The following is a 25,166-nucleotide window of genomic DNA, read 5'->3' on the forward strand; positions in this document are numbered from 1 at the left end:
GACTGGAGAGAAGCAGCTAGATTGTAACAATACGTAGCATATCCCGCGTGGGATGAATAGGGCACGTTGTGCGATCCCCGCTTGTAGATATACATCCCCCTCACCCCGCTTGTCTTCTTGTTTCTATTTTTCTTTTCTTACTTTTTGGTCCGTGTTCTATTCTTCAGACCAATCACTCATTCTTATCACAATGCCTTACCCCGAAGAAGCTGAGGGCTTCCAGGTCGATGGACCTAACAGCTTCACCCAGTTCCACAAGCGCTACGTATGTGCTCTTTTCTGTGTTCTGGTTAGGATATACGCTTATCTGGATTTATTACGCTGAATAGTTCAAGCTGAAGCCTTTCGGCGACTATGGTGAGTTAGGCTGTCGGTACCATTATGCTTGCTTCTAACCGAGTATAGACGTCGACATTAAGATTGAGGCCTGTGGCATATGTGGAAGTGATGTGCACACTATCAGCGGTATGGTAATCCCGTTGGAATACCAAGCAGAAACACCGACTAATGTATTCCTCTAGGAGGATGGGGTGAACAAAAGTTCCCTCTGTGCGTGGGTCACGGTACGTATTCAAAAAGCAAAAAAGGGCTACTGTCTCGTGCTAATAACCATCCTAGAAATCGTCGGTCGCGCAATCCGTGTCGGACCCAAGGTCACTCTGATTAAGGAAGGTGAGCGCGTTGGAGTCGGCGCGCAGTCCTACTCTTGCGGCAAGTGCAAGCAGTGCCTCAACGACAACGAGACATACTGCCAGGTTGAGCCTATGGACACCTACGGTTCGAAGTGGGCCGACAGTGGCGTCGTTAGCCAGGGCGGATACTCATCGCACGTGCGGACACACGAGCACTGGGTGTTCCCGATCCCGGACGCACTGGAGACTAACAAAGTGGCTCCGATGCTGTGCGCCGGTTTGACGGCGTACTCGCCCTTGGTGCGCAACGGTGCTGGGCCTGGCAAGAAGGTTGGAATTGTTGGATTGGGTGGCATCGGTCACTTCGGAGTCATGTTTGCCAAGGCGCTGGGTGCGGAGACGTGGGCTATTTCGCGCTCTCGCGCCAAGGAAGCGGACGCTCGCAAGCTCGGTGCTGACGGTTACATTGCTACTGCGGAGGAGGGATGGGAGAAGGATCACCTGTACTCGTTTGATTTGATTATCAACTGCGCTAACTCCTCGGAGGGCTTCGATCTTGCGCGCTATCTGTCTATGATGGACGTTCATGGGCGCTGGATCAGTGTTGGTCTTCCTGAGGAGGAGGGTCAGGTCATTAAGGCCCAGAACCTAATCTCTAACGGTGTTCTCATTGGTGCCAGCCACCTGGGTAGCCGTCGGGAGATGCTTGAGATGTTGCAGCTGGCTGCGGATAAGGGTCTTAAGGGTTGGGTGGAAGAGATCCCCATTGGAGAGGAAGGACTCAAGGAGGCCATGCTGCGCATGAAGAAGGGTGATGTTCACTATCGGTTCACTTTGACCGGATATGAGAAGATCTTTGGATAAAGGAGATATGATGTTTAGTATTAAGAATTATGTATATAGTCGGTGTCAACATACAAAATCCAGGAGGTGGTAGAGGGCTGGGGGGGTTAGGGGGTTTAGGGGTGTTTATCTGAATAGATTGAAGTCAATTGTTCTTCCAATATCGGCCTATCAGAGCCTGTCATCATCATTGTCTCGGATTTTCCTTCGAAAGCCTAATAATTGCCACCGTGAGAGTGTAGTCGGTACTTGGATCCGCAGTAGATTTATCGTGGCGATCCAAGTCACAGTTACTCCGCATTTTCCGTCCGGCTGTTTTCCCCCCAGGATTTGCCTCCCGACTCCTAAAAAAGTCTGAGCCTTGCGGGGGCGAGTACTCCCAAGGTATTCGGTACTTAATCCTTATAGCCAACCATACTTTGAATCCCAGTACTAGCGACTCTTAGGAGAACTCGGTGGTCGAACCAATCACTCCCTAATTCATTCACCGCCTGACCCAGGCCCATCCGTTCTGCTTTCTGGAATTCTTCCGCCCTTTTTATCTTCTCCTTGCGTCGTCTTTTTTTCCTATTGTTTGTCTCTGTATAGTTCATTCATTAATCTCTCTTTTTCATTCTCTTGGGTCCTTGGAGTTTTGCGAATGGTCGTTGATATACATACTTTGTTAGACTTATCTCACAGAAACCCCCCAAGACCAAGCATCACATCGGTCGATACCCGATAAAATAGACAAAAGCGTCGACATTCTTTGTCTTAACATTCGCCGTCATATATTGCGTTCATATTCATCCAATTCCTGTTTAATTCGCCCTCGGCACACCAACAACCTCAGTCATGTCGCCACGAGAGACCAACGCCACCTCCGCAAAGCGACGCTCTTCGTTGTCGTTTCGTTCGCGCCCACGCACTGCAGGTCATGCTATCCCGACGTCAAAGGAGATGACTTTGGACACATGGGATGAGCCACGCTTGACGGAAATCTGCCAGGATGACCACACATCGGTCGTGGAAGAGATAGACCCGTTCCCGAACGTGGCTCCGCGACGCCGTGGCGCCAAGAGCTTTTCGAGTTTGAAGCATCCTGTGGATGGTTTGGTCGCTCTCGGCCATCGCCTGTCCGTCAGTCTTCGCAAGCCTTCCAAGCAAACAACTCCTCTCACCGAGGACACTAAATTGGTTGATAACGATGAAAACCGTTACTACCACCATAGTTCGAACCATGCGAATCACAAGCGCATGGCTTCCGGTAGCTGGGATCTCCGGTCAACAAAAACACTTTGGCACCAGGGATATAGCGTCAATAGACGCCCTTCTTTGAATAGTGTGTCTGCCCTGCACAGTTTCTATGCACCCACTGCCTCTATCCCTGCCCCCATCCCGGGCCGTGGGCAGGCACCTCCAGTTCTGCCGAATCACATGTCTGCAGGTGCAGCGGCGCGTGCCGCAGCCGCAGCTCAAAATGAGCAGATGGAGGCTGCGCGAAAAGCGGAATTAGAGAACAAAATGCTTGATTTGAGAGTTCCCCAGGACTCGGAGAGCGGTATTTGTATTGACTTGGGCGATCGATCGGATACGTCAGACAGCGAGTTGCTGGCCATGACGCGACTCGGTAAGGATGAACACTCTGATGGGCAACGCGCATGTTTTGTTAACTTCTCTTTTTTTTTCTCAGATCCCGTGGCTCTACTTCCGGCTGAGATTACATCACACATTTTTTCATATTTGGATCCTGATTCCCTCATGGACGCAGAGCTCGTCTCCCGCGCCTGGTGTCGTGCATCCTCTTCCCATGTTTGGAGGCATGTATTCCGCAATGCATATGGCCGTCGGCCATTAAGTGAGACGGCCTCCAAGGTGAAGCTGTCATCTGGATTAGGGAAGTCAATCCCGAATCAGGACTGGAAGAAGAAGTTCCTTGTTCGGCGCGCTCTCGATCAGCGCTGGAAGGATGGCAAGGCTGCAGCCATTTATCTTCAAGGTCACGAGGACAGCGTTTATTGTTCCCAATTTGACGAGTAAGTTAACGTTATTATGTTGATGCCGTGCACTGCTGACAAGATTATAGGAACAAAATCATTACTGGCTCCCGTGACCGGACAGTTCGTGTATGGGACGCGCACTATCCGTGGTCATGCAAGAAGATTATTGGGCCACCAGCGGCTCGAACTTTCCGTGATGGTCCAGTGAACAATCCAACTTTCCAGGCCACGGGAAAGGCCCCCTTTATGACTATTACCCCGCCGTGGCCCACGCCGGACGAAATAGCGGCAATTACAACACCATTAGAGAAAGAATCGATATACCACAGCGCATCAATCCTGTGCCTGCAGTTTGACGAAGAGATCATGGTCACAGGGTCTTCTGACTTTACCTGTATCATGTATGACGTCAAGGACGACTACCGACCAATTCGTCGTCTTTCCGGTCATCAAGCCGGTGTGCTTGATGTGTGCTTTGATGACCGGTACATCGTATCATGCTCCAAGGATACTACCATCTGTGTCTGGGATCGAAACACCGGTGCGCTTTTGAGGCAACTCAACGGTCACGAAGGACCAGTGAATGCTGTGCAGCTCCGCGGTGACCTTATCGTGTCAGCCAGCGGTGACGGTGTTGCCAAGATGTGGAACGTGATCTCAGGCCAATGTGTCAAGGAGTTCACCAGCAAAGACCGTGGCCTCGCGTGTGTCGAATTCAGTGACGATGGCCGGACCATCCTCACTGGCGGCAACGACCGCATAATCTATCAATTCGATGCTAACACGGGCGAGCTCGTCAATGAGCTGCACGGGCATTCAGGTCTCATTCGATCTCTGCATCTCGACAGCGCCAATAAGCGCATCATTAGCGGTAGCTATGACATGAGCGTCAAGGTGTTCGACCGTGATACGGGTAATATGTCCATCGACTTCCCTGGCTGGACTACAAGCTGGATGTTGAGCGTACAGTCCGATTATAGACGCATTGTTGCGACGAGCCAGGACTCCCGGGCTGTCATTATGGACTTTGGATATGGCATAGACGGGATCGACCTGTTAGAGGAGTGATCTATTTGCATTTGTTTATATACCGCATGCCCCCTTTTCAGCGCTGCTTCTTTCCCTTTGTGGGTTTGTTTGGTCATTGTCATTGTCATTATCATTATACATTGCTAGGATTATGGGAGTTGGATATGAGGTTTTCCGTCTTGGATACAAATTGGATCAGGGCCTGGAATATTGGCAGAATGAATTCTTGTTCTTTGTTATACGCATATGAACTGGTGCAAAATTATATATTTAGTATACCACTCAATCATCTATATATATCGAACCATTATTACAGTTATTATTCGTATACTCGGACTCATTGTATATTCGCTTTATTCTTAATTTATCGGTTAAATTGTAGTGGGTCGCTGTCACTCGTGGAAGACATCACACATGCTACGGAGTACGATAAATATTATGAAGCTGTACACATTCCAAGGTTCTGTTTAAAGATTTGACAGAAAGTCAAAAGAGGCGGCTACCCGCCTGAGGCGACAAGGCAGCTACAAGATCAATAGATCGACCGTTTCTGCCGGTCAAATATGGCGGCGGGGAAGACGGTAGAAACGGCGGTCAGTGGTTAAGTAGAGGTGATAACTCGATACACTGAGCGACAGCATGGTGGGTGATATGATATATGAAATTTGACCTGTTGTAATGGAGTTGTGCCTCACTTGACGATATAATAGTTTCATGCACCGAGGTAATATCTTAGGCTACGATGTGAGAGCTCAGGTACAAGTAGACACCTCAGGCATCAGTAAGTGCTTAACTAATCCAGCTATGATTCGCCAGAAAAAGTGGGCTAGCGCCAGTGTGATCCGTGGGATTTAGCATCAAAACAATCCCTCCGCTGTTTCCCATCAACCACACGAGCGTAGACTGACAAGAAGTCCTGGTCTCGCGTGTCATATCTTCATCCAGCTCTTTTCCCGCTTAGCGCTTATCCCAGTCTTATTTTCTCCTTTAGTGTTTCGATTGATTATTATTCTACCCCACCATCATGGGTGAATCCAGGTTCGACTTTTCTCCTATTCCCCGCCATCTCGCGACCGATATGGCCTTACTGACGCCGATCGCTTTATGATTCAGACAGGAACTGCTCGCATGGCTTAATAACCTGCTGCAGCTGAACCTTACCAAGATTGAGCAATGTGGAACTGGGTATGGTTTGATCGAGATTCTCCCCGACTTTCAAAAGGCCCGCGGGGCGATCTCTTTTGTATGGATCAGCTGGGCTGACCTCCTATCTTCCTCTATAGTGCTGCCCTCTGCCAGGTCTTCGATTCGATTTTCAGTATGTAATCAATACGACCGGCGCAATAGTCGAGAGAAACGGGCCCGTACTGAGTTGCGGGATACATACTGACTGGTTTCTCTCTTTGTTCAGTGGATGTTCCCATGTCCCGGGTCAAATTCAACGTGAACACTGAATATGCCTACCTTCAGAATTTCAAGATTCTTCAGAGTATGTGAAGGCGGATTCCAAATCGGCCAACGATCCCCCTTTTAACATATCCAATCATCCAGACGTCTTCGCCCGACACCAGGTCAACAAGCCCATTCCCGTTCAGTCCCTCACGAAGTGCCGCATGCAGGACAACCTGGAGTTCCTCCAGTGGGTTAAGAAATACTGGGACCAGCACTATCCCGGTGGTGAATACGACTCCGTCGGCCGGCGTAAGGCTTCCGGCGCCGTTGGTGCCGCCCCCGCTTCGCGCGCCCCGTCTGCAAGCAGCGCACGCCGTGGGGTGACCCCAACAACGGGCGCCGTCCGTCCCCGAGTGGCCGCGCCCAGTGGAGCGGCCACCGCTGCCCTGCAACAGGAGATCTCCACACAGAAGGAAGCGATCGCAGGACTAGAGAAGGAGCGCGACTTCTACTTCGCCAAGCTACGCGATATTGAGCTGCTGCTCCAGAGCGCCATTGAAGCCGACCCGGAGCTTGAAAAGGAAGAAGACACGCTTGTTAAGCACATCCAGGGCATTCTATACTCGACCGAGGTCCGTTCCCTTGACCTATTCCCTGAGGATTCCCCCAACTGACGCCTGTGCGCCCCCCATTAGGACGGTTTCGAGATCCCTGCCGAAGGAGAGGAGATTCCAGCCGACGAGCTCGAGACTTTCTAAGCGAAAAAATGTGTTCTAGGCCCGTGAGGAGGAAAGCCCGTTACTAAATACCCCCCCTTCTATTCTTTCTTGTCTTCCTTCCATTGCGGGTGTCAAATAAGACGAGCTGAGCGCGTAGATATGGAGTCAAATGCATACATCCCATTTTTTCACGGAGTGGTCTGACACCTAGGCTTAAAATAGGTTTATGGAGAATGGGATCGGCGAATGATTGTCCGTTAGCACAACGTAAGTGCTCCATATAGTGTGTGCCTCCGTAGTTACTCCGTACACCATGGCACATTATTTTTCCTCGAAAGATTGAATCGACCAAGAGACATTTATACAAAGATATAATCTCTTCACTGACGCACGTCGCCCTTGTCCCTTGCCTATGTATACAACCATTCGATGGCCAAGCCGATGATAATTAAACCTGCATGGTAGGCTAATCCCAGAACAGCCTAGTGCCCTTGGTCAGAAGCTCATCGGGGCCTCGTCACTTTTTATTCGTCGACTCCCGCGGTACCTGGCGGTACCTGCGTGGAGAGCGACCTGGCTTTTGTTTTTTTTTCTGCTCTTGGGGTTTGTTTTCTTCGTTTTATAAAAAAAAAAGATCGTCAGAAGTCAATTGCAGATACTATTCCCCGAATTTCAAGGGAAGAAAATAAAAAGAAGAAAGGATCTGTCGGCCTCCGAGCCTAGTTCGTCACTAACACGGGTCGCCTAGACTAGGCCTCGATAGGGGATTGTTTGGTCCAGTCTGGGTCTTTTCCTTCATCTTCCCGTTTCGCTTCTCTTTCTTGTTGTGTGTGTTTTACTTTTGGGTCTTTTTTTGCTTGCCATTTCGTGTATATTCATTCCTCTCGACGAAGATCGTGCCAGTGTGCCCCTCAGAGCTGTCGATTTGCATCTGCTTACTCTCGCGGCATATTAAACACTCTATATTGCTCTGGTTTCACCAGATATCCAAAACACAATGGATTAGGACGTGAGACTGCGCTCTTGCTTTTTATTCCACTCTTCTCGTCACTCGTTTACTCCAGGTATGTGTTGGTCGTCTTCGGTCTGGCTTGCTTACATGGCGTGGGGCCTCAATTGAATCCATCCCATACTAACTCCGCCTAGTCGTCTGTTCGATTGCCATTCCCTCCACGTAACTGTGCGCCATATATCGCGAGATCATTGACCTGCTGTCCATACTGCGCTTTTCTTGTTGATCCACACATCGCTTGGCTACGCTTTGCCAACATCCATTCATTCATACTGTCAGCCGGGTCATTCTTTTCTCGGGACGATCTATCAATCTTTCTACCCCAACTTTGCGCACGCTAGCACGTGTTTTTCTTTCGTTTACTCAAACCTTATCGGTCCCGTTCTTCGCAATACTGCGAATCTCAACCTCTGTGAGGATCATACGTCTTCGGTCTTGCTTGATACTTGCATGTGATTGACAATTGACGACGTGTATGGAAAACTGTCAACATGTCTCATGGTCATTTCCGTCACTCGCGCATCGGCAATCTAATTAGCGCCAGGCGCCGCCTAGAAGCAGAGCTTCATGGACAGGATGCAGGCTCTGATTTACTGGAGGATGATTCCTTTCAAACCCCCATCATCCCCGCATCGGATATCCCCGCGGATGAAGATTGCGACTCGAAAAACTCTATGTGTCTTGAGCATGACATGGACGAATCTGACTCAATATTTGAAAAGCGGGACGAGTCGACCTCCGCCGACCCGACTAGTATCAGTACTGTATTGCAGATAGTCGATGCTAGCTCACAAACCCCTTTTCATTCGACTACTAGTTACTTTCCGACGACGATATCGGGTTCTATTTACGCCACTGACACTCTATCGAGCTCGGATAGCTCGACTGTGAGCGTGATTGCAAGTACGACTGCGAGTCCAAGTTTGACTGCGAGTGCGAGTGCGAGTGCCTCTATAGATTTAGGGTTAACCTCACCGACGCCTGCTCCTACCCAGCCGACATCGGCACTACTATCTGCAACGTCGCTTTCAAGCTTCTCGAACTCCACTCAAACATCGTTGACCGCCACAAACTGCACAAGTCAACTTACATCATCATTAGCATCTGCCTCAGCCACAACCACCAGTTCGCTTACAGGGACTTCGACTCGCCTCCTCACCTCTTCTAGCTCTACACCTTCTGTTACGACAACATCACCCCAGGCGCACAATTATTGGTCATATTCAGGCTCCTCCGGCTCCGGCTCTAGCTCAACTTTCAGCTCCAGCTCCAACTCCACTTCCATTTACATTTCTACTTCCGCTTCCGCTTCCGCTTCCAGTTTCAGTTTCAGTTCCGGCTCTGTTTCCAGCGCCAGTTCAAGCGCTAGTTCCAGCGCCAGTTCTAGTTCCGTCTCCAGCTCCAGCATCAACTCCAGCTCCGGCACCGACTCCAGCTCCAGCTTCAGTTCCAGCGCCGGCTCCTCGACGAGCTCGGCTTCCAGCACAAGCCAGACAACCTCTTCATCAGGTGTATATGGAGGCTCTGGGTCAACCGGCTCAGCAACTGGCACAGGAACCGCGCCAACTTCAAGCGAAACGCACGCTTTAGGGCAGGATTCGACAAGCAATCCCGACACACCTAAAATTGTGGGTGGTGTAGTAGGATCAGTTGCCGGTCTCGCTCTCATTCTTTTTCTTTTATTTTACTACCTCCGCCGCCGAGGATTTCTTGTGGGTAAAGCGGGACGCCCCAATATGTTAGGAGACGCAGCAGCTGCGGCTGGGGCTGGGGCTGCGGCTGGGGTAGGGGCCGGTGCTGGGTCTAGAGAAATGGTCGAGCGGCGCGAAAGCAATGATCCGCTCTTCACGGCCAGATACCTCGCCCCCGCATTCATAAAGCGCTGGCGCCAGTCGACGGCAACAACGCGCTCTGGAAGCACTGTCGACTCTGGCTCCAGCGAGCGTGGGTTCCAAAAGATTTCCGGTAGAAAGCTTCCTCCCGTCTTCACACATGGTGGAGACGGATATGGGGGCGGAGTAGACGGCGATTCTCCCACTGCACCAGGCTTCCCTACTCCCTCACCAGCAACCGGGCCAAGTGGATCACCCTCCTTCTATGCTCCTCCACCAACCTCGCCATATGGCGTGCCCCTGGACTCAAACTACACCCGCGAGGTCGAGGAACACACCCCGCCGACACGGCCCAAACTTCCGCACCTCCCAGTCTCTAATACGGTCAACGTTTCCACTCCGATCACTGTGACACCGGCTCACCCCGTTGCACAACCCCAGAGTGCAGTGCCGTTCCTGCCGCCGCGGCCGGATGGGCTCGGCCGCAGTCTTCATAGTTTCGACGGGAGTCGAAGCAGTCGCTTTACTGAGGTCATTGATCAGTAACTGTCAATGTTGCGATATGGGACATGTGAAATGACGGAAATGAAGTGATGGGTGGGGTCGCAGGCCTTCTGTGACATTGGACTCCGGGGCTTGTCCCCGATCGTACCTTTTTATTGTTATTATTTACTGATCTACTTCTTTATGCTGCTGTAAAAGCGCATCTACTGTCTTTGATTGTGATTTTGTCGTTATATTCTCTTTTTCACTATTGATACCCCCCATCTTTATTTTCTTTCTTCTTCTTCTATTCATCTATTTCTCTTTCTTCTTGTTCGAATTCGTTTCTCTTCATTATTTTCTCACTTACCTCTGACATTTGCATCATTGTGGATATATTACTTCGTCTTAGTATGATACATGTATGAATCAAGACCTAAACACTATCAGCTCGGATAATCAAGATAATCTAAAGTCATCGAGCTTCGCACATGAAACGTCACGCATTCTCCATACGTATAGATAGCTTCTGCCAAGAGGAATCAGTCTTGGACTGGTCACTACATGTAACTGACACAAGTGTAACACCTTGCCTTGGGGCACGGATTCCACTGTATGGCCAACGATGCATGCTGACCACGTGGCAAGACCAATATCAAGGACTGCATCATCTGACATGTCAGACGTCCATCTTGTTGTTGTCTGAGACTAGCTACTGCAGTTGGATTAGATATTACCATATGCTTGATGAGTTGAACGAGATTATTCCTCGGCGTCGCAAAAACGAGCCGTACTTCCAAAGAAAACAATTTCAAGCATTAAATCGAAGGTCGAACTTTGATGACATACATTTGAAAGCAGCCGCAGGTACTGCTCAGCATTTGTGTCAGATGAGGCTTAGGATATTGTCTTTGCTCAACTGAATTCGCACATACGCGTCCTGACTCCTGAGACCAAAATCGGGCTGTACTGCTTCTGCCTAGCTACTCAAGAGCCTCGGAGTAGCCCCTTTCTTGATGTGAGTCTGCCCATTATGAATGCCACCTATCGCACTGCCCTTACCAAGTTATTTCTTGCCTCCCGGGTCATAGAGCTCATGAGCCTCCAGCCACAGTATGAGGCGATCGCCACATACATATTTTAAGCACCGCCACAATACTCCACGAAAGCTATCCCTGTCCGCCCCTTTCACCTAGAAACCTCAACAAATTACTACCTAGGTAATGAGTTGCGAAAGTAAATAATAATCATTTCTCTCGTGTGCTTGATAGGTTCTGACAGCGGCGCCGCGTATTCATGATGCGCACAGTCTAGCCGCTCATCAAGTGGACACCTACCCCATCTCCAGCAACCTAGAACAGACACCATGACGCCAAGAGACTCGTCTTTGCCTCCTTACTTGCGCTCACGGCCAAACAATAATGCCAATATATCGGGGTGAGAATGTGCCAAATGATTGGGTCATCTCCGAGGCGCAGCAGCTGTTGGCCTATCCACAATGAGTGCGCAACGCCCTCGCATTGGATACCTGCGCTTGGCGTAACGCTATTCGACGGCTGCTGATCCCATCGTTTCGCCATTCACGTAGCATGGATATGAAGAATTGTGGCATAGTTACAGGAAAGAAGCCCAGCGCTTATATTCTTCATCTTTTCAGGTATGGATGCCTATGAGCTTCGCCCTCCCCTATAACCTGACACTGCCGCTACATCATACACGGAGCTCCGTGATCAAGATAACCGCTTGCAACCTCCGAAGGGGGCTGTGTCAGTGCCGTACGGGGTAATAAGTGGCACAACCTGGCACCACTTCAAGAGTCTATATTATTTTGCGTTTTCTGGATCGCTCCAATCTTCTGAGGTGGATAATAAAATATTCCCTCTTATACTTGGCATCTCGACAACGCTCGTCGCGAATTGCCAGCGGAAAATTGACGAAAACCTCGGCGTCTCTGGGCATTCATCCTTGGAATACACAGCCCCGTTGAGAGGGGAAGAGATAACAAGGTCTCGCAACCCCGGCGGCACACGAGACATTTCTTGATATCAGATCGTATTACATGAACATCTTCATGAGCCGCTTTTACATTTAATTCGCATATCCTTTTCGGAATCAACTCCGTGCGATGTCTTCTTCAAACAATGACCCCTCCTATCAGGGCTCGCTATTGAGTCCTGTTATAGTGACGGACTTTTCAGGCAGAGAGGTAGGCCACTCAAGCTATTTCATCATTCTATAAACATCTGGAAATTTGTCGCTAATTGTTTTATTTTCTTTCTCTTCCAGCGATCTATGTCTACAGCCTCTTCTGCATGGTCGGGTCCTACAGATCTAAATCACAGCCCGACTTCTCCTGTCTCACCAGATATGGCGTGGAACCCACCAGACCCAGCTCGGCTGATGGTTCAAAATGCCTCGCATCGACTGTCACAGTCGATCGATGGCGATACATTGCGTCCGCGGGCGGATTCATTCGCTTCTTCAGCAGATACCGTAGTTCGTTCGCGGGCGAACTCCGAGGTAGACCCGACCCATACTTCCAAAGATGTCTACGACGATGTCTCGCTGTCGGATGCTTTGAAACCGGACCCGAGGAATGAAGCCGATTTCCAGGTGGAGGATAATCGGTTTGCGTTCTCCCCGGGTCAACTGAACAAAATGCAGAACCCAAAGTCCTTGGCTGCATTCCATGCTCTTGGTGGCTTACAAGGTCTGGAGCGGGGTCTGCGAACAGATCTCAAGGCCGGTTTGTCAATTGATGAAGGGTGTCTGGAGGGCAATGTCGAGTTCCAGGATGTGGCACCTTCAGCGCAACACACAGCTACAGAAAAATCTCCATCAAAACCTGTCACCTCGGCGCCGGCGCCGGTGTCATCTGGTCATGGTTCACCATTCGAAGACCGCATTCGTGTCTTCAGTCAGAACAAACTACCTGCTCGGAAATCGACCGGGTTCCTGAAATTATTTTGGGCTGCATATAATGACAAAATTATTATATTATTGACCATTGCCGCCGTGGTCTCGCTATCCCTGGGGATATACGAGACCGTGTCGGAAGGCACAGGCGTCCAGTGGGTGGAAGGAGTCGCCATCTGTGTAGCAATCTTGATTGTTACAATCGTTACAGCTGCGAACGATTGGCAAAAAGAGAGACAATTTGCCAAGCTCAATAAACGGGCAGGTCTTCCCCTATCAATCCAGAAACTGAGCACAGCTAACATGCCAACAGAACGATGACCGTCAAGTTCAAGTCACCCGCTCAGGCAAACCCGACATGGTTTCAATCTACGATATTATGGTCGGCGATATCCTCCATCTCGAGGCAGGCGATTCCATCCCAGCAGATGGAATTCTAGTTTCAGGCTACGGGGTGAAGTGCGATGAGTCTTCCGCCACCGGCGAGTCGGATCAAATGAAGAAGACCCCTGGCCATGAAGTCTGGCAGCAAATTGTCGACGGCAAGGCAACCAAGAAACTCGACCCGTTTCTGATCTCCGGTAGCAAGGTCCTTGAAGGGTTGGGAACTTATGTTGTCACCAGTGTTGGACCCTATTCTACCTACGGACGGATCTTGTTGTCGCTGCAGACTCCTAATGACCCAACGCCGCTTCAAGTCAAGCTGGGTAAGTTGGCGGATTGGATTGGGTATTTGGGTACAGCGTGAGTTGACTTTCATACTTCCCTTTTGTTGTACAGGTTACTGATGGTGAGACAGAGCTGCTGGTATTCTGTTCTTTGTTTTGCTATTCCGCTTTGTAGCCGATCTGCCCAATCACCCGGAAAGGAACGGTGCTGTGAAAGGCAAAGAGTTTGTGGATATTCTTATTGTTGCTGTCACGGTTATTGTTGTCGCTATTCCAGGTAAGTGCTGATGTCTACAATCATCTGAGCCCTGCTGACATCCATGTTCTTCGCTAGAGGGTCTCCCACTAGCAGTAACGCTGGCTTTGGCCTTCGCTACTACCCGTATGGTCAAGGAGAACAACCTAGTCCGCGTCCTTCGCGCATGCGAGACAATGGGAAACGCCACGGTCATCTGCTCTGATAAAACAGGCACATTGACACAGAACAAAATGACCGTTGTGGCCGGAACCTGGGGCTCGAACCAAAACTTCAGCCAGAGAACCGAAGATGAAGATGTGGAAGGTTCAATGACTACTTCGGCCATCTCCCAGAAACTATCAGCTCCCATCAAAGATTTGATTATCAAGAGCATCGCTTTGAACTCAACTGCGTTTGAACGGGAAAAGGACGGCTCCATCGATTTTGTCGGTAGTAAGACCGAGGTTGCGATGCTTCAGTTGGCTAGGGATTATATGGGCATGGATCTTGTCTCGGAGCGTGGCTCCGCTGAGATCACCCAATTGATTCCTTTCGACTCCGACAGGAAGTGCATGGGTGTTGTTTACCGTGTTCCTGGAGCTGGCTACCGACTGCTTGTCAAGGGAGCGTCCGAGTTGATGGTCGGCGTCTGCACCGCAGAAATTGTCAACATTGATATTTCCAAAGAGAGACCCGATGTGGAGCAGCTTTCTGACGAACAAAAGAAAAACCTTCTGGAGATCATCGACAATTATGCCCACAAGTCTCTTCGAACGATTGGCATAGTCTACAAGGACTTCGCAAGCTGGCCACCGATCGAAGCCAAACATTCTGAGGATCCTTCAGCAAACTTCGAGGATTTCTTCCATGATATGACTTGGGTTGGAGTTGTAGGTATCCAAGACCCTCTTCGCCCCGAAGTCCCATCGGCCATTCGCAAATGTCACTCGGCAGGCGTCCAGGTCAAGATGGTGACTGGTGACAACGTTGCCACTGCCACTGCTATTGCAACTTCTTGCGGAATCAAGACGGAAGATGGATTGGTCATGGAAGGTCCCAAGTTCCGCCAACTCACAAACGAGGAGATGGATGAAGTGGTTCCGCGCCTGCAAGTGCTGGCACGATCATCCCCCGAAGACAAGCGAATCTTGGTCGAACGTCTCAAGGCCCTCGGTGAAACGGTCGCCGTGACAGGTGATGGTACCAACGACGGACCGGCTTTGCGGACTGCAGATGTCGGCTTCTCCATGGGTATTGCTGGTACTGAGGTCGCGAAGGAGGCGAGTTCGATTATTCTCCTGGATGATAATTTCAAGTCCATCATCACAGCGATCGCTTGGGGACGAGCTGTTAATGACGCCGTTGCCAAGTTTTTGCAATTCCAGGTCACGGTCAATATCACGGCCGTGATCCTCACTTTTGTGTCATCTGTGTACAGCAGCGAGAACACCAGTGTTTTGACAGCTGTGCAGCTGCTCTGGGTGAACCTGATCATGGACACATTCGCCGCTCTCGCCTTGTAAGTTGTCGTGTTTTTCCTCTTATATTTCCCCTGGACCTCTCGCTAATGTTTTGGAAAATCAGAGCCACGGATGCCCCGACTGAAAAGATTCTCGACCGCAAGCCTGTCTCCAAACACGCCTCCCTTTTCACAATGACCATGTGGAAGATGATTCTTGGCCAAGCAGTATACCAGCTAGCCATCACATTCATGCTTTATTTCGCAGGCGAAAAGCTCCTCAACGCCCATCTCAGCTCCGAGCCCGAGATGCGCGCGAAACAACTCTCGACCGTGGTGTTCAACACGTTCGTGTGGATGCAGATCTTCAACGAATTCAACAATCGCCGCCTCGACAACAAGTTCAATATCTTCGAAGGCATGTTCCGCAATTACTGGTTCTTAGGAATCAACGCCATCATGATCGGTGGCCAGGTCATGATCGTCTTCGTGGGCGGCCAGGCATTCAACGTGACTCGCTTGAACGGCACCCTCTGGGGCGTGTGTTTGATCTGTTCTATTGCCTGCTTGCCCTGGGCTATCGTGCTCCGACTTATCCCAGACTACTATTTCGGGCTTGTTTTCAATGCCGTTGTTGGCGGTATGGCTGTTGTTTTGCGCCCGCTTTCCAAGGGGTGCAAGGTAATCGGTCGAGGCATCAGGTCTTTCTTTAGGCCTGTGAAGCGTTTCACTCGCCGTATTTTCAACAAGCGGAAGTCAGAAGATGAACTCGAGTTGAAACCAAAGTCTACTGATCCTGAAGAAGCTCCTGAGAGACTACAACTGAACACGCAAAAGCCCTCTCCTGAGCGTCTGGCCACGCCTACTCCTGTCGTCATTCCCCCTATCACGATTACTACGTCTCCTTAGCTGTCATTTTAGCGTTTGTGTTATTAGCGTTGGGCTGGCTGTTTGATATTTTATTGTGTTATTTGTACAAAAAAACACTGGGTTTGATAGAAGATGTGTCTATATATCTTATTCAACGAGAGTATCTAAATACGATCATGGGCTCCCGTACCCCTAAGTATAAGACGTATTTCTCGCTAGATCCTAGTACGTAATCCCAAAACTATTCCTTCTATAAGCCTACCTAAATACGAAGTAACTAGACTTCGGCACAACCCACGACCCAACCCAGCCCAGCCCAGCCCACTTTGGGTCTTGGGTCCAATTCTATGCTGTACCCCAATATGGGTTGTACCTAGAATATATGATACATGCAATTCTACCCAGTATCCTAGTATCATATCTTAGCACTCTCCCAATATATATTGAAGATTTATTTAACCCCCGCCTGACTTTTCAGATGCACATTCCTAATTGGGTAACTACCCTGTTTCTGCCTATCCCTCTTCACACCGCCTTTTACTTTATACACCGCTTTCGTGTCGAACTCCCTATGCAATGACATTAGGTACCTGCAATTTGTATGTAAGCCACTAACAAAATTAAGTCCCTTTTGTTATCAATACTTCATCGACTACTTCATCAACTGCTCCATGAACTGCTTATTGAATATGCATTAAAATAATCATTGGAATATATTAGAATCTGCTTATAGCTGGCCGCTCTGCAAATGGCAAGCAAACAAGACAAACAGTCAACATCACGATGATCCGTACAACTGCATCGTGACATTTAGGCGACTATACCGGCCCAGGGGGTTGTTAACTAGAAATGGCACATTTTAGCCACGTGCCATGATTATGTAAAGATTCTATAGGAGAAGTTAGATCTCAGAGCGATCAGCTCCCACAGACAATTATACTCATGTACATTTTTATCTGGACATTGTTGCCTTCCCATTGTTCAACCTAATCTCCCCGCTTCCGCCCACCGCACCGATATACCAAACGGAAACAGGTAGCTCCCCACAAAGCTTCCTCAACACCAAACCCATTCGACTGGCTTAGCCAAAATTTGATCGAGACCCAACGCTACTCTGTTTCAACCCTCAACCAAACCCCAACCGCTACCATGTCGCAAATCAACTACCGCACCATCAACATTGACGCCCTGGACCCCGAGTCCTCGGCCAACTTCCCCATGGAATCCCTCCTCCCCGCCACACTCCCCCAACCCGCAAGTGCCAGTGACGCCGCCAATGCCGCAACACAGGTGCGCCAGATGCTGCGCGGCGGTGACCCAGAGGGCGCTCTGCGGACTGTCCTCGACACCGCGCCGCTGGGCGGCGACGACCGTGCCAAGGAGGTGCATCTTGCTACCGTTATCGATGTGCTGCAGGGTATCCGACAGGGCGAGATGACACGCATCTTGGAGGGCGTGTGCAGCGGGGATGGAGGGGCTGAGCGGGCTGATTGCTTGATGAAATACCTGTACGTGGAACTACTATCTCGATTGCCAGGAGAGGAACCGTCGGAGGGAAAGTCATGGATTTGATTGCTGATTTATTGATTACAGGTACAAGGGAATGTCCTCGGCTGCTCCCGGTAGCGGTGCCCAGTCGCCGAAGAAGCCAGTTTCGCCTCAGGATACGGGCTTCTCGCAGATCCAGGCTCGCAACTTGGGTGAAGGTGGCGGTGGGCAGCAGATGAGCGTTTTGCTGAGCTGGCACGAGAGGCTTGTGGATATTGCTGGTACTGGATCGATTGTGCGGGTCATGACTGATCGTAGGACGGTTTGAGCGGAGCAAACAACATCGGATGGAGGTTCGTTTCTTATGATATACATTCTGACTGTTTTTGTTCTCGTCTTCCTGGTAGAAGCTTGATTTGCATTCCATACATGTCTGTAGATGATATCTCTCAAGTGTCGCCTTAAGCGTAGTTTTTACATTAGTATATTGTGACAAAATATTGGGCCCTTTCTATTTGCCCTTTTGTTTCCATTGCTTATGGTTTATCAAAGTCACCTCCCTCGAGGATGTCCTTGAGGTTGACATCGCCGGTGCCACGCTGCAACGGCTTCGACTGGCCCTCGCCTTCCTTCCATCCAATCATGTAGATCAACCGGAACGTTGCCGGGATACCACGCGCACCTTCTTCCATATACATGGAACGATATATAGCCTCATTAGCCAACAATACATCCCGTGAAAGCGGTGCCGATTCACGGTTCATGATTGCGTTACCCTCGCCCATCGCCTGCAAATCTTGCATGAGCGCAAAGGTATCTGGGAACTCCACCACAATGTCCTCAACATCAACAGTGAGCATCTTGAACCCAGTACGGCTCAACAAGCTCCCGACATCCTTGACATCCGCCAGAGGCGACACATGCGGGCTCACACCGCCGCGCCGCTCCATATCAGCCAGCTGCAGCGACCCGCGCAGCTCGTACAGCGTATCACCACCAAACATGGCCGCGATGAACGGCGCATCGGGCTTCAGTATTGTGTTCACCTGTTCCAGGAGCGCGGGCAGGTCGTTGATCCAGTGGATCGAGAGTGACGATAGCACGGCGTCGAAGCTGTTCGGTGCGTACGGCAACGTCTCCAAGTCCGGAATCACATCCCGCTGAATGTTGATCTCCTTGTTAAACGGTTCGTTCTCGTCGCGGTAGAGCAGTGCGCGCGATGTCTCCACGCATGTGAGCTTTGAGATCTTGTTTGATAGTGGTGGTGTGATGGTTCCTTCCGGCATGGCTGAGTCGATATTGGGGGATGTGAGAGCTCGGGCGATGTTGCAGCTGTTTGCGCCTAGATCTAGAACGTTTGGAAAGTCACGTTTGATGTCCTATTCATGGTGATAGAAGCTCTTGTCAGTTGATGTGTCCTATTTCTACTTTTGCACTATTGTCCGCGCTTGCTTCGTTGAGTGGCTTACCAGTAAGCGCTCGCATAGCCGCATTGCTACTTCATCTTTCAGGTAGTCGACATTCCGACTCTGTTCGACATTCCGGGCTGCCCGATCTTTTTGGAGGTGTTTGGCTTTGCGATTGAAGACCTCAAGCATTGGGTTACCAGGCGTCTGGCTGGCATATTTTCGGATAGTAGTTGTTGGAGCAGAGCATTGCCTTGAGAGACTTGCACGAAATGTTCGTAGGGGTATCATTGTGGCTGTGGAATGGATATGGAGGATTCTACACCTTCAAGCATGCAAGTCCATGGTTTTGCGGCGATGGCGGGCAGAAAATGGCGGGATCTGACGTCGGTTGTTGATGCGGAAGAGCTCCCTCTCCGCAAACTGTGGACTTCTTGAAAATTGGCGCTTTGGAGACAGTTGGCCTGGAATTATTTTTAATTTCTACTTTGTGCATATTGACTATATTGTGCATAGTACATTGGGCGTGGCAGAGCCATTGTGACCCCCTGCTCCAACAAGTTCCCACGCGCCAACACGCTCCGCTCAGGGTCTGATTTGGCGCAACAAAGTCGGGATCCTGGAAATAAAATATTTTTACTCGAAAAGATACGAATTTGCTACCAGTCAACCTGTTTACTCCATTACGAAGCTCTCGACCCCACAGAGACGAGTCATGAATTGACCCAAGTACACACCTCAAAAGCTACCACATAACATCTCGCTCGCTCCTCCACGTCAATATCAAAATGTCACGTCCTTTTCCATATACATACATATCATGTCCCTGCGCCGACACCCCGGTCCCCGATCCGGCTAGGAAGCGAAGGTCGAGGGAGTCCACGCAGAAACCACCACCGGAGCAAGCGAATACAGATCAGGACAAGAAATTGTCAGCAAAAGACGAACAAGAAGAAGAGGACGAAGATGAAGAGCACACATTTGATCCCCGCTCTCCACGGTCCAACTTCTCGCTGTATCCGCCTGAACAGCTTCTCTACTGCGAGGAGTGTCACCAGATCAAATGCCCCCGATGTATCACGGAGGAGATTGTGAGCTGGTATTGTCCTAGCTGCTTGTTTGAAACGCCGAGCAGTATGGTGCGGAGTGATGGCAATCGGTATGTACTAGGGTGTAAAGGGTTGTGTTCGACTATCCGTTAACACGCACTAGGTGTGGCCGAAATTGCTTCAATTGTCCTGTCTGTACGGCCCCGCTGGCTGTGACTACCATTGAGAATGCCACCGGGAACGGGCCTCGACAGGGTCCGTGGGTGTTGTCTTGCGGATACTGTCTTTGGACAACACTAGACATTGGCATCAAATTCGACAAGCCGACTAATATCCGCAGCCAACTGCAAAAGATGACAGATTCCACTGCCCCTGCTTCTTTCGACCGCTCGAGGCAAGCTTCTCGCTCTTATGGAGATCTGAAACATCCGTTGTCTAGCTATGCCTCTATTGATGGGCAATCCAACGCAAGCGAGCGAGATGGAGAGCAAGCTGCATCAAAAGAAGACCCGGCTGCACCTCCAATGGGCATGGATGCCCGGTTCGCAGCCCTGAAGAACTTCTATCGTACACAAATCGCGGAGACATCAAATTCAGCAAATGATCGTCTTAGCTCGGAATTTGGATTCTCTTCGCCAGGCGCCCTAAACCGGCTTATGTCTCTGTATACGACCTCGTCGCGTCTAAGCGGACTGTATGGCGGCAATAAGAAGCCCAAATCCAAGCCACCTGTTATGCGCGAAGCTCTGACTGCAAGCGAGGGCCTTCTGATCGCTTCAGAAAACAACGAAGCGGACATTATTGCACGACTTCAGTCTCCAGAATGTGGCTGGGATGGCATGGCCTCAATAGACCAGCGCGCAACCCAATCACCGGACGTCCGCTTCGTTGACGATCTCCTCCCACTCCCAGTCCTTCTCCGCACCAAGCGAGCCAAGCGCTGCAAGTCCTGCAAGCACATCCTCGTGAAGCCCGAGAGCAAGCCGCAATCTACTCGCTTCCGCATCCGCCTCATTGCCCTCAGCTACATCCCCCTTCCAACCCTCCGCCCTCTGGCCCTCTCTTCCACGTCAGCCCTCCCAGCCATGGCCCCAACCTCTGACCTCAACTCCCTCCCACCCCTGCGCCCAATCCACGTCCTTCTTACGCTAAAAAACCACATGTTCGACCCCGTCCGCATCACCCTCGCCACGCCCCCCGTAACCCCAGGCCGCGTTGCAACGAAAGTCACAGTTCTCTCTCCGCAGTTTGAGATTGGCGCGAACAGCGATGTCTGGGACGAGGCGTTGCAGGGTGGCTCTGCGCCCTTAACGAGCGAGTCTCGCTCCGGCGCTCAACGCGGAGTCCCCGAGGCAGGCAAGGTGTGGGACAAGGGCCGGAACTGGACGACCGTCGTGTTGGAGGTTGTCCCTGGTACCTTGCCTGGGAGTAGTGCTGAAAACGGCAATGGCGATGCGGATACCGAGACTAATGATGTGGATGTCTCGGCGATTGCGGCTTCCAGGCAGGATGAGGATGTGCTTGAGATTCCGGTGTTCGTGCATATGGATTGGGATGCGGATGCACAGCTTGATCAGCAGAATGTCGGAAAGGGATCTAAGCCTGATGATAAGGTTACCAGGGAGTTGGCATATTGGATGGTGCTTGGTGTGGGAAGAATTCAGGCTTCGTTGTAGATAAATAGGGGATGTCATTGTTTTGTTCATATTTTGCGTCGACTGGTTTGCGTTGTATACCTTTCATACCCCCGAGTGTACCTTTTTCCCGTTCATGAAGCATCGCATAATACATATCGTCTAGTGACGTTTGGGTCTGATACTGCCAAGTCAATAACAGCAGATGAGCTACTTATCCAACAATATCTAGTTGTCCAGGGGTAATCAAGCCTATAATCTACCAGCAGGCTAGATCCAATCCTAGACAAAACATCTAAAGAAGCAATGAAAAGTCGGAATCGTTGAATTGGAATACTATCAGATATTCCATCCCACCCTCATTAGATCGGGAGATAGAGAGAGAACTCAACTCCATCGCCTCACCCAGAGCTCACACCGGACACACAAAGCAATGCAACCAGTGACTGGGGGCAAAAAAAGAAAAGAGAAAAAACCGTCAATGCATTTTTTATGGAGATCATCTCTTTGGAACCCATCAATGGCGTTGAATCTAAGCAACAATTCAAAACCTAGAAACAATGCCATTCTCCCACGCATCAGCCGAGCACATTCCAAGCCCCCTAGCCCCAAAAAAAGTCAAAGTGAACAAAGAATTCTAAATGTGCATTTAGAACTCAGCGCCGCTCTGGGGGAACTCGAAGGCAACGGAGCGGCCGGTGAGGCGGCGGTAGACCTCGCCGTAGGCATCGAGGCGGTGGTCGACACCACCACGCTCCTTCTCGTCGAGAATGACCTTGAGGGTCTTGGAGCCGTCCTCCTTGGTGCGGGTACGCTTGCCGACGATCTCGACGGGGTAGACGAGGTCGGTGAGGATGGCGTCGTGGACAGCGGTCAGAGTGCGCGAGCGGGGACGCTTCTGGGTCTGGGTGGTGCGCGAGTTGGCGGAGCGCTTGGGGCGGGGCAGGATGCGGCGCTGGGCCACGAAGAGAACGTGGCGGTCGGAGAACTTCTTCTCAAGCTCGCGGGTCAGACTGGAGGCGGGTGTTAGTCCGGGTTGTTCTTTGGTTTGAGTGGCTTTGTTTCGGTTGGCCCATTGGGGTTGGAAGGGTTGGTGGTTGCTTACCGCTGCTGGATCTTGTGGAAGTTGTTCAGGAGGGGGACGGGGACGAAGACAATGATGGCCTTCTTGCCGTGGCCGACCTCAACCTAGATAGCGAGAATAATGTCAGAGCGTTGTCCGGTTGAAAGTGTCCTGCACACAGAAACAGAATTCCTCTTGGAACGGCGTCTTGCTCTGCGAATTTTCATATCCATTTGTATATTGCCTCCTTTTGTTGATGATTCCTCTGCATATTGATGATTTTTGGTGTTGGTGGATAAGAATTGAAATCAATCCACAAATTCAACCAATATACCCCGGAGCATCGAATCCCTCGAAAATTCACAGACGCCGTTCCAGAACGATTCAATCCGTATGTCGGGAGCCTCGGACAACAATTCTTACCTCGCGGGCAGAGACGAACTGCAGGGGACGAAGGCTGGCCTTCAAGTCCTGTGTGTTGCTCTCGAGGTCGAAGAGAGCGCCGGCGATCGCGGTCTCCAGCTCGGAGGGGTTCTGCCGGGACGGCGAGTTGGGGGCGATCTTGTTGATGGCAGCCATTATTGCGAGCGACGGGGTGCTGCGGGAAGTGCTGGTGGTGATGTCGACGGAGGGGAGGTTCGCAGATTGAATCGAATGGGAATTTGCTGTGGGATCGGCGCATTCGCTTAGGGCGCGCTATTTCCTGTTTTAGTTTAGCGTGTCCGTCTTAGGGCTCGTTGCTGATTGGGGGGCTGCCGCTGAAGGGGATCCACTATCCGACTCGTCTTTAGTCAAGAACTCTACCCCGGGACTCTTTCTGGCCATATTGTCTTATTCTTCACGGTATGTAGGTACGCTGGAGATGATTTCTGATTGCCAATGCCAATCTCAAAAATTTACACTCTAATCATTGCTGAAACGAGGTGCTGCAGGGAGAGTAGCACACTATGTACTATAAGAGCACACGGAGTCTCCATCGAAACCGGAACAAGCAACAAAAAAAGCAAGAAGGACGCCCGTATCCATGGAAATAATTGCAAAAACATCTGCCAAAAAAAAGACCCAAATCAGCAAGCGCAGCCTTCCTTAGCCGTAGCAGCATTTCGATCACCCAGGTTGACCCGTGAGTCTTCTGCTGACCGATTACCCAACGAAGTCTGACCAGTTCCGGCACCGGTACCGCGACCAGTCTTCAGACTGCTCTCGGGGATGGCATTTGCAATTGCCGTGAAGACTTCCACAACATTGGTTCCGGTCTTGGCGCTAGTCTCGAAGAACAGAAGACCCTCATCCTCCGCATAGGCGGTAGCGTCTCGTGTCGATACCTTGCGAGCATCGCCGGACACGACATCCTGCCCCTCGTCTTCCTCACCGGCACCTTCATCTCCACCTTGGGCCGACTCAGGCTCGCTCTGTGTAGCGCCAACGGCCTCGGAAACATCTCCGCCGTCATTGGTCAAGTCCAGCTTGTTACCGACGAGGGCAATGACGATTCCAGGGCTCGCTTGGCGCTGCAGCTCGGCGACCCAGTGCTTGGCTTTTGTCAGCGAAGAGGGTTTCGTGACGTCGTAGACAACAAGCGCCGCCTGTGCGTTGCGGTAGTACATCGGGGCGAGCGAAGCGAATCGCTCTTGGCCGGCGGTGTCCCAGATCTCGAACTTGATCGTGCGCGTAGGAAGGGAGCATTTTTGCGTCAAAAAAGCAGCTGGAAAGACGACGTTAGATGGTTATTCTAGTGCAAAGTATTATTAAGGGGCCGGGTTGCCCCGTTTGCGGGGAACAACTCAATTTTGGATACAACACACCGTCCCTGGATTCTCCAAAAAGTTTATGATCTGCCAGGAACAGTACCTTGTATCCTGTGGGGGGGGGCTAAGTCCATGGGGAAATCTTACCGCCAATAGTTGGTTCCTTATTCTCCTGGAAATCATTGTTGACAAAGCGGAGGACAAGCGATGACTATGGGCGAATAACAAGAGACGGTTAGCTGTCAAAATCATGTAACATGACGAATAGAGCAGTACCTTGCCCACTGCGGCCTCTCCGAGCAGCACAAGCTTGACGCTGCTGCTCGGCTTCGGGGCATTTGCGTTCGCTGATTCGGACATGGCTGAGACAACGAAACTACGGTAAGAGCAAAGGTGACAGTTAGGCGTCCTTCTGTGCGTTATTCACTGTCAATCGATCAGCGACCAGGCGACCGGATGAGGTGGCAGGTGGATTCAGCTAGTAGCCACAGTGCCAGGAATGGGGCTGTCTGGGGGTAGGACAGCGGGACACGAGGCGTTGCTTGTGCCTAGTATTGGTAAAGTAGTTAAATCCTGGTCGAGGAATGAGAAATGCAAAGCGTAGTATAGACGTTGTCGAAACAAGGGTGATTGAACCTGAAGTTGGAGAGAGGCGGAGGTGGATGATGATGATGGGTGCCTCGATTGGGCTTAGCGCGGTCGTCAG

The 25,166-nt window shown here is 50.7% G+C and overlaps 10 protein-coding genes across 10 annotated transcripts; 7 read left to right on the plus strand and 3 right to left on the minus strand.

Moving 5' to 3' along the window:
- Positions 1 to 190: 190 nt before the first annotated feature.
- Positions 191 to 1,496, plus strand: LCP9604111_2705 (NAD(P)-dependent alcohol dehydrogenase; the record flags this gene model as incomplete). The annotated part of the gene is made up of 5 exons (XM_039070212.1): positions 191 to 265; positions 330 to 357; positions 406 to 465; positions 522 to 563; positions 619 to 1,496. The coding sequence occupies 5 exons, from the start codon at positions 191 to 193 to the stop codon at positions 1,494 to 1,496; spliced, it is 1,083 nt and encodes a 360-aa protein (XP_038931457.1).
- Positions 1,497 to 2,309: 813 nt separating this feature from the next.
- LCP9604111_2706 (F-box/WD repeat-containing protein) lies at positions 2,310 to 4,522 on the plus strand (the record flags this gene model as incomplete). Its single annotated transcript, XM_039070213.1, has 3 exons — positions 2,310 to 3,084; positions 3,148 to 3,490; positions 3,541 to 4,522. The coding sequence occupies 3 exons, from the start codon at positions 2,310 to 2,312 to the stop codon at positions 4,520 to 4,522; spliced, it is 2,100 nt and encodes a 699-aa protein (XP_038931458.1).
- A 985-nt stretch (positions 4,523 to 5,507) lies between these two features.
- Positions 5,508 to 6,633, plus strand: eb1 (microtubule-binding protein BIM1; the record flags this gene model as incomplete). Its single annotated transcript, XM_039070214.1, has 6 exons — positions 5,508 to 5,521; positions 5,597 to 5,668; positions 5,767 to 5,801; positions 5,895 to 5,972; positions 6,035 to 6,507; positions 6,571 to 6,633. 6 exons carry the CDS (start codon positions 5,508 to 5,510, stop codon positions 6,631 to 6,633), a joined length of 735 nt encoding a protein of 244 aa, XP_038931459.1.
- A 1,464-nt stretch (positions 6,634 to 8,097) lies between these two features.
- On the plus strand, positions 8,098 to 9,984 carry LCP9604111_2708 (uncharacterized protein; the record flags this gene model as incomplete). Its single annotated transcript, XM_039070215.1, has 1 exon — positions 8,098 to 9,984. The coding sequence occupies one exon, from the start codon at positions 8,098 to 8,100 to the stop codon at positions 9,982 to 9,984; it is 1,887 nt and encodes a 628-aa protein (XP_038931460.1).
- Positions 9,985 to 12,046: 2,062 nt separating this feature from the next.
- On the plus strand, positions 12,047 to 16,111 carry pmcB (putative calcium-translocating P-type ATPase(PMCA-type); the record flags this gene model as incomplete). Its single annotated transcript, XM_039070216.1, has 6 exons — positions 12,047 to 12,127; positions 12,208 to 13,098; positions 13,151 to 13,581; positions 13,637 to 13,782; positions 13,840 to 15,262; positions 15,328 to 16,111. The coding sequence occupies 6 exons, from the start codon at positions 12,047 to 12,049 to the stop codon at positions 16,109 to 16,111; spliced, it is 3,756 nt and encodes a 1,251-aa protein (XP_038931461.1).
- A 1,110-nt stretch (positions 16,112 to 17,221) lies between these two features.
- LCP9604111_2710 (actin-related protein 2/3 complex subunit 5 family protein) lies at positions 17,222 to 17,888 on the plus strand (the record flags this gene model as incomplete). The annotated part of the gene is made up of 2 exons (XM_039070218.1): positions 17,222 to 17,580; positions 17,666 to 17,888. 2 exons carry the CDS (start codon positions 17,222 to 17,224, stop codon positions 17,886 to 17,888), a joined length of 582 nt encoding a protein of 193 aa, XP_038931462.1.
- Positions 17,889 to 18,096: 208 nt separating this feature from the next.
- Positions 18,097 to 19,257, minus strand: LCP9604111_2711 (uncharacterized protein; the record flags this gene model as incomplete). Its single annotated transcript, XM_039070219.1, has 2 exons — positions 18,097 to 18,939; positions 19,030 to 19,257. 2 exons carry the CDS (start codon positions 19,255 to 19,257, stop codon positions 18,097 to 18,099), a joined length of 1,071 nt encoding a protein of 356 aa, XP_038931463.1.
- A 497-nt stretch (positions 19,258 to 19,754) lies between these two features.
- Positions 19,755 to 21,691, plus strand: LCP9604111_2712 (putative dynactin Arp1 p62 subunit RO2; the record flags this gene model as incomplete). Its single annotated transcript, XM_039070220.1, has 2 exons — positions 19,755 to 20,125; positions 20,179 to 21,691. The coding sequence occupies 2 exons, from the start codon at positions 19,755 to 19,757 to the stop codon at positions 21,689 to 21,691; spliced, it is 1,884 nt and encodes a 627-aa protein (XP_038931464.1).
- A 607-nt stretch (positions 21,692 to 22,298) lies between these two features.
- On the minus strand, positions 22,299 to 23,291 carry LCP9604111_2713 (40S ribosomal protein eS7; the record flags this gene model as incomplete). The annotated part of the gene is made up of 3 exons (XM_039070221.1): positions 22,299 to 22,662; positions 22,755 to 22,837; positions 23,136 to 23,291. The coding sequence occupies 3 exons, from the start codon at positions 23,289 to 23,291 to the stop codon at positions 22,299 to 22,301; spliced, it is 603 nt and encodes a 200-aa protein (XP_038931465.1).
- A 488-nt stretch (positions 23,292 to 23,779) lies between these two features.
- Positions 23,780 to 24,820, minus strand: LCP9604111_2714 (Rab family GTPase; the record flags this gene model as incomplete). The annotated part of the gene is made up of 3 exons (XM_039070222.1): positions 23,780 to 24,417; positions 24,608 to 24,671; positions 24,737 to 24,820. 3 exons carry the CDS (start codon positions 24,818 to 24,820, stop codon positions 23,780 to 23,782), a joined length of 786 nt encoding a protein of 261 aa, XP_038931466.1.
- Between the last annotated feature and the right edge of the window lie 346 nt (positions 24,821 to 25,166).

Source organism: Penicillium roqueforti (assembly GCF_015533775.1).
Source record: "Penicillium roqueforti strain LCP96 04111 chromosome Unknown scaffold_03, whole genome shotgun sequence".
Taxonomy (NCBI): domain Eukaryota; kingdom Fungi; phylum Ascomycota; class Eurotiomycetes; order Eurotiales; family Aspergillaceae; genus Penicillium; species Penicillium roqueforti.